General features: G+C 49.8%; 1 protein-coding gene across 8 annotated transcripts in view; it reads right to left on the bottom strand.

Moving 5' to 3' along the window:
- Positions 1-7,869: 7,869 nt before the first annotated feature.
- Positions 7,870-12,262, bottom strand: part of ARHGEF7 (Rho guanine nucleotide exchange factor 7) — a 180,511-nt gene continuing 176,118 nt past the window's right edge. For 5 of the 8 annotated variants that reach the window (XM_030921998.1, XM_030921994.1, XM_010384720.2 and 2 more), the window contains 2 exons: positions 12,062-12,116; positions 7,870-10,609 (listed from right to left, as the gene is read on the bottom strand). In XM_030921998.1, the coding sequence (XP_030777858.1) occupies positions 10,487-10,609; positions 12,062-12,116 (178 nt within the window). In that variant the 3' untranslated portion in view covers positions 7,870-10,486. The remainder of the gene's footprint in view (positions 10,610-12,061; positions 12,117-12,262) is intronic. The other 3 variants (XM_010384723.2, XM_010384719.2, XM_030921995.1) reach the window with 2 other exon arrangements.

Here is a 12,262-nt window from a genome sequence, read left to right as displayed (position 1 = left end):
CTGCTGTGTGAAAACAGCCGCAGGAAGCAAACACACCGTGTTGACAACTTCACTGGGACAATAAACAGAGCAAAGATACTTCCAAACCTTCAACACCTGTCCAGTATTCCCATTAGAAAACAACCTCAAATCAAATAAGACGAAGGCTTGAGGAGCAAGTCAGGTCTGTACGTTGGAGACTGGAGGTGGGCCTGGGGTCAGACCAAAGCCTGTGGCCCCCACCCTGAGTCCCAGGAGCTTTGACCCCTGTACCTCAGCACGGCCTTGTCTAGAAAGAGGGTTTTGGAGATGTGCTGCATTAAGGTGAGGTCAGATGGCGGAACCCTAATCCAATGTGACTGGTGTCCTTATTGAAGTGGGCGAGTTGGGCCAGCCCCACAGGGTGCAGAGGGCTGAGGTGTCTACAGGCCAAGGAACCCCAAAGATAGCAGCGAACCAAGGAGCTGGAGGAGAGGCCTGGGCGGATTCTCCTGCATGGCCTCGGAGGGAGCCATCCCTGCCGACACCCTGAGCTTAGGCCCTGGGCTCCAGACCAGGATATGACACATTTCTGCAGTTTAGGCCACGCAGTCTGTGGGGCTTTGCTGGGGCCACCCCGGGGAAGGAGCATGGTTCTTGCTTCTAGGCACTGAAGAGAAGACAGCACAGCCGAGGACTCTGAGGGGTGGAAACATGGTGGAGCCCAGCTCTCCACTGGGAGTGCTTCCCTGCACGGTGTCCAAAAAGCGGGACTGGCGAAGCATGGGGGCCCTGCCAGGCCAGAGGTGGGGACTCACTGCAGGACTCTGCACGGTGCTGACAGGGAGGAGGGGCTGGGGGAAGCCGCAGGTGGGTGCACTGGAGGGCCCAAGCCTGCCTCCCTGGCCAGGTGCTGCTGGGACATGCCCAGAGGGCACACTCAGAGAGCTGGAGGAAGAGGTGTATGTGCCCCCAGCCCACGCACAGAGCCCTAGCAGAGTGGAGGCCGTGCTGTGTGGGGAGCACCAGCTCCAACCGAGCCTCAGCCCAGTCTCCAGCTCAATCATGCAGGCAAAGAACAAAACCCACCAAAACTCAGAATTAAAACAATCCCCGCTCTGCTCCCAGCAAAAATTGACATGTGTGCCCCACACTGACGGGGAGCAGACTTCACAGATTTCGTCCAGACATGTTAACAAACAAAACTCCAATAACCGCCCTCTGGAATCCAGAGTTGATGTAAAGTGTCCAGGAACACACCAAGGAACAAAAGTAACCCATTTTCATTCTTAGGAGCAAATATAGGATACTTGGCATGTGTGTGGGACCCTTTCTAACTACAAGGACGTGACAAGTCAGACTGAGATGCTCTGATGACGCAGTGTCATCGACACGCAGACACCACACACGCTAATATGAACTCTTGCTTGATGAACTTTTGGGAAAATTAATGTCTGCAAGTTAAATCTCCCTGCTTTTGCAAGCTGAGGCCCAAAGAAATAAAACTAAATTCAAATCTGAGTTTCGGCCAGGTGCAGTGTCCACGCCTGTTATCCCAGCACTTTGGGAGGCCGAGCTGGGCAGATCACCTGAGGTCAGGAGTTCAAGACCAGCCTGGCCAACATGGTGAAACCCTGTCTCTACTAAAAATACAAAAATTAGCCAGGTGTGGTGGCGGGTGCCTGTAATCCCAGCTACTCGGGAGGCTGAGGCAAGAGAATTTCTTGAACCCGGGAGGCGGAGCTTGCAGTGAGCCGAGATCGCACCACTGCACTCCAGCCTGGGCAATAGAGCAAGACTCCGTCTCAAAAAACAACCCAAAAACCAAATCTGAGACTGTTTTCCCCATTTCTTGTTCTGCTGTCTCAGCCAGAGGGGCCCCAGTGTCCTCTCTACCCTTCCACGGATGCGTGTGGCTCCTCTGGGGCCATAGATGCTCCAGGAGGCTCTCATGTACACAGCTTCAGAGTCCAGCGCTCTCCCCAAATCCGTAAACAAAAGCAATGCTGTGGTCTAGGCAGCCTCACTCCCAGAATCAAAGTTCCCAAGAGTCAGCACTCACGGTGGCTGAGGCCGTGGGCAGGTCGGTGCCATGGAGGGGCAAAGCGAGCCCTTGCCTGGGAGCTGACCCTCCTCCCGGAGGGACTTCCCAGCAGGAGGTCCATTTTGACCCCTGCTTTGATCATATCTGGGCAACCCACTTCTGTCAACGTGTTCCTCAGAGAACGGCAGTGGTGACGTGCCCGCCTTCTTGAAAAGCTTAAAGGTTCCTAACTGTGGCAGCCCTTTGGGGTGGGAGGTCCCCCCATGACACAGGGAAGGCCCATGAGTCCTGTGTCTGTCATGACCCCTCACCTCTCCAAGTTGGAAAACTCCATCCCAAGGGCATTTTCCACCAGCTCAAAGCAGCCCTGGTGTTTAGGGGAATCACATTTTTTTTTTTTTTTACACTTTTGCCACCTAAGCTTGTATCACTATATACTATGGTTCAACTTTTAAAAAAACTTGACATAAACGGAATCATTGAGTGTATTTCTACATCTGGCCTTTTTCATTCATGTTATGTTCAGAGCGTCACCCATGTTGAGGAGCAGAGCTCTGGTTTCACATGTGCATTTTCACCACCTTCATTCACATGATCTCGGTCATTTCTGTGGGGCATACTCCAAGAGCAGCACTGCATGGTATGGTGGGCAGAATTCAAAGATGCCGCAAGATCCCTGCCCCTGGTGTCCACCCCCGACCCTGTGAGGTCCAGGCAGGATCAGGACGGTCACCCCCGGGATCCACGATGAGGATGGGGTTGCCCTCAAGACCAGTGAATAGGATGGGGTTGTCCCCGGGATCTGCGAATCGGGCAGGGTCACCCTTGGGGTTCGTGAATAGGATGGGGTTGCCCCTGGGGTCCGTGACTAGGATGGGGTCACCCTGAAGACCAGTGACTAGGATGGGGTCACGCCCAGGATCAGGCTGCATCGTAGGGCAAAGTGGGCGTGATCCTGGCTCCTGTGATTATGGCACGAACTGCGGCACTCTGTCCTGGCTGAAGTCAGAGATTCTCCTGCTGGCTTTGGAGTGTGTGAGGGGCCAGGGGGCAGGGACCGAAGAGAATGACTAGCAGCCAAGGAGCAAAAGCAATCTCTGGCCAATGGACAGCAAGAAAATGGGCCTCCATCCCTCCACAGCAAGGAGTGAACGCTGCCAGCCACCTGTGTGCGTGCCTGGACGAGGCCCCGAGCTCAGAGGAGAACCTGGTCCCTCTGAGACCTTGATGTCCGCCTGGGAGGCCCCAGGCAGGGCCTGCAGCTCTGCCGTGACGAGACTCCTGACCCACAGAGACAGAGACACACTTGGGGTGCTGGGTGAGGCACGCAGTTGGTCACAGCAGCAGCAGCAGCAAGTGAAGGCATGTGGGAGCTAAGTATCTGCGGCAGGTAACGCTCGGCTCTTTCTAAAGTGCTTACACAAGTCACCCTGCAACCAACAGGGTCCACACCTTCAGAAATCCTTGACAGTATTCATCATTCTAGTGAGATTTTAATAGTATAATTTTTACCTTGAACTTGCATTTCCCCAATTATAAATGAGATCAAAGACCTTTTCTGTTGACTGGCCATTGTGGATATTCTTTGTGACATGTCTTTCAAATCTTTTGCCTTGTCTCAATTGTCTTTTTCTTATTGATTTGCTACATAGGCTGGGTGTGGCGCTTGGCGTGCAGTGCTCTCACTCCACGTGGTGCGGCTGCATCTTCTCAGTGGTTTAAGCAGTTTATCATTGGTTACATTCATTTCAGTCAAAGTTATTAACTTTTTTTTGTGATTGGAGCTTTGTGTGTCCTGTTAAAAAATCTTTCCTAACTCTCAGGTCATGAAGATGGTCTCCTACATTATTTTCTAAAGGGTTCTCGCTTCCCCTGCACATTTTTGTTTGTTTTTGAGACAGGGTCTGGCTCTGTCGCCCAGGCTGGGGTGCAGTGGTGCAATCTCGGCGCACTGGAACCTCCGCCCCTTGGGCTCAAGCAATCCTCTCACCTCAGCCTCCCAAGTTGCTGAGACCACAGGCATGCATGACCATGCCTGGTTTTTTTTGTGTGGATTTTTGGTAGAGACGGGGTCTTGAACCCAAGCTCAAGCGATCCACCTGCCTCAGCCTCCTAAAGTGTTAGGATGACAGGCATGAGCCACCACGCTCAGCTTCCCATGCACATTTAAATTTAACATCCACCTAGGATTAATGGGCACAGTGTGAGGGAGGAGTCAAGGTTCACAGTCGTCCCCGTGGAAAAACTTCTGGCCAAAATGAACTACTGACTGAAAACGCTGTCCTTTCCCTACTGCTCTGCAGCAAGACCCCTGATGTAACCTCCAACGGTCCCTCCCTGGGCACCACCACTGGGTTGGCCGCCTAAGCCTCGTCATCCTGCCCAGCACGTCTTCCCGCCTTGCTCTGCGACTGCACGAGGCTCTCAGCTGTTCTTGGCACTTTGCATTTCCACGTAACCTGTTTCTCAAGATCCAGAAAAGGGGTAAAAAACTCACAGGACTTGAAAGGCTGGCACGGAATCCACCAAGAAATTAATTGAACTGCTGCCTTTCCATGCAGTCCTCTAACCATCAACACAGAAAACTGACGCCTTTCCACGCAGTCCTTTAACCATCAACACAGAGAACTGATGCCTTTCCACGCAGTCCTTTAACCATCAACACAGAGAACTGACGCCTCTCCATGCAGTCCTTTAACCATCAACATATCGCTCTGTTAATTTAGACCTTCTCTAAATTCTTTCAACAGTGTTTTGTAGTTTTCTGCATGAAGGTCTTGCATATTTTTCATTTTATTCCTACTTGATATCTTTGCTATTGAAATGATATTTTATATTTTCTATTTGTTCCTGATTTAGAGAAAATTGCTACATTTTGTATCTGGCAGCATTATTAATTCTATTTAATTGCAGATACTTTTGTATTTCTACATAAACAACAGTATAGTTGGGAAGTCGTGGCAATTGTAGCTGTTTCTTTACAACCTGTTCCCCTCCCCCTTTTCCTTGCCTGGGGAATAGCCAGTGGGAGTTACTAGCCTTCTTATATGTATATTGATAGGGTTTTTGGTAACTGTTCTTAATCAGACTAAAGAAATTCCCTTTTATTCCTGGTCTGCAATTGGTTTGATCTCCACAAATGGGTACTGAGCTGTAACTAAATGTATTCATCATATGAACACAGCATTTTCCCCTGGGTGGGCACAGCTATTTTCCTTCATTCTACAACAGACCAGGAGTCACAGGGCCTGGAATGTTCACAAATCTCGGAGAGCAATCATCACTCATTATCCTACCTCTGTATAAGCATGACATTTTCCATCAGAAACAAACACAACAAACATAGCGGCCAAGAGAAGGGTCTGGCTTTCAGGAAGGCAGGAGAGGAGATGCAGGCTCCCAGGCCAGCAAGGAAGCCATGGGGTTGGGGGCTTGGGCGAATTCTTCCACTGAAACAAGACAGAGCAGCGGGGCACATGGAGGCAGCAGGTTTTTAAGTGTGGTGAGAGGTGGAGGCAGTTCCCTCGTAGTGGGGTGCACCTTTTTGTAAGCAGTCCAACGTCCTCTGAGGGCCAGGGAGGAGGAAGCGGGGTTGCACTTGCGAGACCCTATGTAGCCACTGTGGAGAGCTGGAGACAGGACTGACCCCCACAGTGATAGTCCATCTCAGCTCTTCCGATTCGCAAAGCACTTTCACACCTGTAAAACCTGAACATGTTTGAGAATGGATGACCCTCTCCAGTTACGACAGGCAGCAGCTGCTCTTAGAGATATGGCAAAGAAGGTGTGGCCTCCTAACTAACTAGGACGTGGCAGTGCTGGGGGTGCCGGGCTTATTCCTGCACACAGGCCGGCCACACGCCCTTCTCCTGTGGTTGCCCAGACACTAAGTAACCATCATGCACAGAAATGCAAAAGACCTAAACTGAGCAGCCCACCTACATGGGCATCAGTACACTGTTACTACAGGCACTAACAGCACTGGGGTGTGTTAAAAATGCAGGTTCCTGATTCCACCCTCAGGAATCAGCTCCTTAGGGTGGGGGGCACAGGAACTGACATTTTCTAAAAGCACCCAGGAGTTGGCAGGAAGGCCCCGCCCACTCACCCATGTTTTAGAGCAGCGTGGAGTGGAAGGGGCCAGGCTAGGCAGGAGGTCATGACCCTAGACAAGGGCGAGTTTGATACGCCTTAGAAAGATGAGCAAGGAGCCTGGCACAGGAAAGAACCACCCACCCCAGTCTTCCCCACTTCCAAAGCCATGCTCGTGGGAGGGCAGCAGCTTCCCTGGGAAGGCGTCGACCACGAAGAGCATGTTTTGGAGTCAGCGGCTTCCATGAGAAGGCATCGCAACGAAGAGCATGCTTCCCCTGCCATCATGGCCCCATTCCTTCTGAGAAACTAGAACTGTACAACTGCCAAGGTCGTCATTTCCAAAACACCTCGTAAAAACATGGCAAATTCTATCAAAGTTAAAAACGCACAGACGTTCCCAGAAGTTAATCATTTAGCTGCATGTGCAGTTGCACAGCTGTATACATAAGGATATTCAGTAGAGCGTTTCTGCAATAGCGATGCTTCCTCCCAAATATCTACGCATAGGTGACACACTGCAGTGCATTCAATCAGGGGAATATTTATGCAGTGGTCAAAAACCATGAATGGTTCGAACCACATACACCCATATGGAAAGGTACCTAAGATAAGGTTCAAAGAGGCAAGCCAGGAAAGAATGTACTCAGTACAACCTCGCTTGCTGGGAAACAGTGAAACACAGACACCGCACACTGGCATTTGGTCAGAAGAAGGAACAGAAGAGCCCTGACACAGAACAGGAGCTACTTCTGGGGAATAGGGTCCACTGGGAGGTGGAATACAAGCTTTTTACTTTATATCCTGGCAGACTGTTTCTATTTTCCCTATAAACAGGTATTGTTTTCACAATTAAAAACTCTGGCACATGCTAGTTTTTAATTAGGAAAATAATACCTTACGGGAAAAATTAAACAGTTATGCAAGAAAATAAAGTATACATGGCCCAGTATACCCTTAAATTTTTAAAGTGTACAGTTAAAAAACAGTATACACGGCTCAGGCACATGCTAGTTTTTAATTACTGGTGAGGTACCAAGTACAAATGCCTACCTACTCCACCAATAAGATGAACACTTCACATTAGGTGTCTTATGCGTCACACGTTCTTGTCACAATGCAAACCAACAGAAATGGATTTTTGAACGTCTCCTTGTTTTAGCCTGAAATGATTAAAGTCCTTGAAAGTGCAGATCCTGACTTCCTTTGAGCTCCTACAGTAAGCCAGTTGGCTGGGCACTGCGTGTGGCTGCCTGACCTCTGGCTGGCTGAAATGGCATGCAGCGGAGCTGTGGACACACCTGAGCCAGGTATACGGACCACGGACAGGGGACCCCACTCGGTCCTCCCAGCCACCCTTCCGGAAGACACCCTCGTTTACACCACCGCCACACGAGGACACACACGAGCGATTTCCGTTTGTCTTATGACAGCTCCTAAAAGGGACCCCACAGATACCTTCAAGGAAGTTTCGCTTCACAAACGCTGTCCTGAGTGCCCTCCAGAATGCAGGCCATTCTTCCGGGCATGGGCGAGGACCTGGGGGCTGTGCCTACCACCGTGACCCGTTACTTTAGTTTTTGTTCGTAAGATTTCCAGTGTTTTTTCCTTGTCTTTTAAAAAAAATCTTCAAATTTTCTCAAACTCTAGACTTCAAAGGAAACACGTTATCTTCCAGTATCGAAGACAGAATTTCAAATCTAAAACAGCCCAAAGAAACTGTAAAGCTAACAAGCACACAGAAAACACATCAAAGAAGATGAAGCGACACATTCTGTGACATAAGAAAAATAATCAGTTTAATAATTACAGCAGTGTAGCATCAACATTGTAGTAGTCAACACTAGGACATTGTCTGTGACATTTAAATTAGGAGTTTCTCCACACTTGTCCACGGGCGCCCTGGGGGCCCCAGAGAAGTGAAGAAATGATTGGCATTAAGGAGTCCACACAACCAGGGCAGGTATCAAGGTCCCAGGCGCCCAGCGCATGTGGACAAGCACAGACGCAACCGAGTGTGAAGGAATGAGCTTCGGGTGCTACATTCCAACATCGCTGAAAACTGAAAGTGCTTCACATCTACAGGATAAGAAATGGCTTCATCTCCTCATCCATACAAGGTGAGAGCAAAGGGGTAACCCTTGGGCAGATCGTGGCCCCTTTAAAATGTTTAGATCAGGTTCCCACCCCCTCGGGAGGTCACACGGTGAAACAGATACAGTTATATACAACAGGGCGGGTTTTTAAAGAGTTGCTCTCAGACACATTTTTCCTGCTCCCTAAAAAGCCGAGGAAGATACTGGATCCACAGAAAGAAAAGGCAATGCAGTAACAGGAGGCCCTCGCGGCCGCACCGTCCAGGGGAAGGGCTGTTAAAAACACAAGTATTCTTGTGAAATACTTCGATCTGAGCATTAAGGCAGGTCTGCAGGAGATCCGTCCTGGGGACTCGGACAGCAACGCTACCGGCTCCGAGAGGACGGCTAACGTCGCCTCCCGGCAGAGGGGCGGAGAGATCAGAGGAGAGTTGTTCCTGAGTTAAAACCTGCTATAACAGCAAACTCCAATACGCTCAAGTTGAATGGTTTCCCACTGCAATGTCTTACGCATCACCAAAAAATAACTTGTCAAACTCAAGCTTACCCAAAAAGAAAGTGTTGATCTTTGCTTGTGCCTGCATGAGTGAATAACCTGCTAAGTTGAGGAAGCTGGCAATTCTAGTGAGAAGTCCAGGTGAGGCCAGGTTCTGCAAGCACGGGTCAGGTCCATGCTGAGCCCAGGCAGACCCCGTGACCAGAGTCAGGGAAGGAAGCAGGAAGGGGGCTTGCTGGGCACCAGAGACTGTAATTAGCAAGGGCAAGGAAGAACCGTAAACAGTAACAGAACACTCTCCCAAGGTGCCCAGCTCAAAGGCATCAGTATCCAAAGGATTCAGGTGCAGTTAAAGGGCAATTTGGCCAATAGACGGAAAATCAGGAAGTCAAATCTGATGCAAAATGAGCTGTTCTGAGACCAGTAATCCATGGCGTTGCAATTTTGGTTTTTAAAGATAGAACACTTGTTCTACGGAAAAGTGTATCTCACTTTAAAACCAACCTCTTCACGGGAAGGGAAACCAAAAGCAAAGTCCCTGTGGTCACCCTGATTTATTGCTGAAGCAGAACGAAAACCTGCCCCACGGGCTGGGCTTCCTGCCCAGGACCGCACAGGCTTTCCAGAGCCAGCCTGGGCCCAGCAAGCCGCGGTGAGGACAGGCTTCCTTCGTCTCCTCTGCACTGGAACACAGTGGGGGAAACGTTCCCTGCTTACGCCTACGTGATTTAGTGGAACCTAAGGTGTATATTGCTGTATTCTTGCTGAAGGAGGGGATTTTACTTTCGGTGAGCACTGAAGCCTGCTGGCTGCAGCCAGTGCTGGAGCAGACCTCAGGATGAGGCTGGCCTGACCGCAAAGCTCCATCCATCAGTATCAGTCTGGAGCATGGCCTCCATCTGTTCTCGTCAGCTGCAGTGACCTACAATAAATAATACATTCTATTTACAGGTTCTAGTAAGAGCTCTCTTTAAGGGAAGACAAAACAGTGTATTTTGTTGTTACTGAACTAGCCTGTACAGAAACGTCTGTGTAATCTCCCAAAACACAGCAAATCCATCTAAGAATCACAGTACTCAGACAGCGGACAAGAGCAAACACCTCTAAGTGGATGCAGTGGTGCCATATGGGCCTTCCTTGAGGTCAAGACTGAGTCTGTCAACCACCAAGCTGCCCTCGGAACCCCGCAGGTCTGGGACTGGAACGCTGCTTTAACCAAATGGGACTGACGTGTATCTCTGCAGGTATAAATAAGATTATTCAGAAATACCGATATGGGGGGTGCCGCCACAGCATGGTGCAGGCCCTGGTGCTGCAGAACAAACCAGGCATCCACCAGGCTTCCGCTTCCGGTGGGTGCGGGCATGGGATTTCTTACTCACGTAGCTGGAAAGGACATTCTAGCATGGGGATTAGCCCGGACAGAACCACCACGGGTATGCATTCAAAATGGGATATTTACAAGAAAACATGTATATATAATATTTATATATTCAGTTCAAAGTCTGGAAAAACAAGACTTTTAGTCAGTCACTGAACTTATTGCAGAATGAGGTAACTGAGATGTTCACAGAGTGGGACTGACGCAGCTCAGGTCCTCCGAGTCAATCCCCCCTGTCTGGATTCATCAGTCATGGTTTGATCGTCTCCATTCGCAGAATAAGCTCCAGCTTTTCTATGTACAGAGAGCAAGGTGGTGCCCCACCCAGCCCTGCCCTGTGGTCCTGAGTGCACCCGACGTGGGTCAGGGGTGCCCAGCTTCACCTCAGAACTGGTCATCGACAGAACTAAGGACGTCCCTTATAGATTGGTCTCGTCCCAGGCAGGATCGTTCATGTTCTTCAGGACTTTCCTCACCAGCTTCTCTAGGTCTTTGCGGGCTCTCTGTTCTTCCTCTAGAGATTTCTTCATCTTTTTGTTATCCTGTAAATTAAGCAGACCACAGTATGTTCACTATCTTTGGCATTGCATAGGACTTCCTTTCCCCAAATGGGTATCCTTGAGGAGCTAAGGCCTCGACTCATGAAATCCCATGTGAGCTGCCTATGGGCTGTGAGGTCATGGGGGTCCGCAAAGTTCAACCACCTGGACAGGGTGGCAGCAGTGCTCCTGACTATGCTGCCACTCCCGGGATGGAAATGGTCCTAATGGCTCTTATTAAGGCCATGAATGAATCTCTATAGAACATACTGTAAGAAAATGGCTGGAAACTGCAGACGGGACAGCTCCTATCCAGCCTTTCTGTCCATTTATAACCACCTTCCAGAGTTACAGAAAGGACTGGAAGTAACAGCCACTGACGGGTGTGGGAGCAAGTGGGCGAGCACCTGCTCTGTGCCACTGAACCCAGGCATGTCTCAGACGCAGAAGGCAGGCACAAACGGACGCCTGCTGCCACTTGGGGCAAAGTGTGAACATGGAAGCCTGCCAGCCAAGCAAAGCAGTACCTGGAAGCCCTGCGGACACTGCTTAGAATGCAGAGCTCACGTCCAGTTCCACACGGCAACCTGCTCTCGGCTCTCTATCCCAGACCACAACTCTTCTCAGGCCGTTCCTTGGCCAAAAGAACACCCCAACCTTCCCTCGCCTAGCTGGGCAGGGCACCAAAGCCACTCCTACTCACATTCCGTGCAATGAACACCCCAGCCTTCCCTCACCTAGCTGGGCAGGGTACCAAAGCCACTCATACTCACATTCTGGGCACTGACCAGAACACCCTTGGTTAGTCGCCACGTCTGGCTCACTAAACTGGCTTCGGGAGCCAAGGACCATGCAGTGGCAGAGGCTAATCTCAGGGCCCCTTGCAGGATTTGTCACCAGACAGAACTTTTGATATTTTAAATTATTCTTCCAACAGAATTTGCGATGGTTTATGACATCAAAATCAGTATTGTTAAAAAAAAAAAAAAAGTTTAAACAAGTCACTTTATAGACAACCAACTGTTTTATCTGCTGGACTTCTCAAAGACGCGACCTCCTTTTAGTTTTTGCTTATGCACAATCAGCTTTTCATTTTTATATGAGACAGAGTCTCACTCTGTCGCTCAGGCTAGAGTGCAGTGGCACGATCTCGGCTCACTGCAACCTCCGCCTCCTGGGTTCAAGTGATTCTCCTGCCTTAGCCTCCCAAGTAGCTGGGGTTACAGGCACCTGCTGCCATGCCCGGCTAATTTTCGTATTTTCAGTAGAGATTGGCTTTTGCCACGCTGGTGAGGTTGGTCTTGAACTCCTGACCTCAGGTGATCTGCCCACCATGGCCTCCTAAAGTGCTGGGATTACAGGTGTGAGCCACCACACCCGGCCAACTTATTTTAATATCGTTTTCTTTTCTCCCATTTGAAAAACAAAAAGATTGAAAGATGGATTATGACGTACTTGTCTTAATTCTTGAACTTCATCCTTTAATGCATATACGGTATCCACAAGACTCCTGAAACAGGAAACAGAGCACACGTGTGAACAGGGTGAGGCATGAAGAGGACACACGGAAACTTACCAGGAGACACTACGATGCTGAGTGGAGGACACGGGGCTGCTCTGCCTCACCCGTGTACTGTCTACATTCACAACTAAAAA

This window comes from Rhinopithecus roxellana, chromosome 18, assembly GCF_007565055.1.
Source record: "Rhinopithecus roxellana isolate Shanxi Qingling chromosome 18, ASM756505v1, whole genome shotgun sequence".
NCBI lineage: Eukaryota > Metazoa > Chordata > Mammalia > Primates > Cercopithecidae > Rhinopithecus > Rhinopithecus roxellana.
This window is presented reverse-complemented; position numbering and strand designations above follow the sequence as displayed.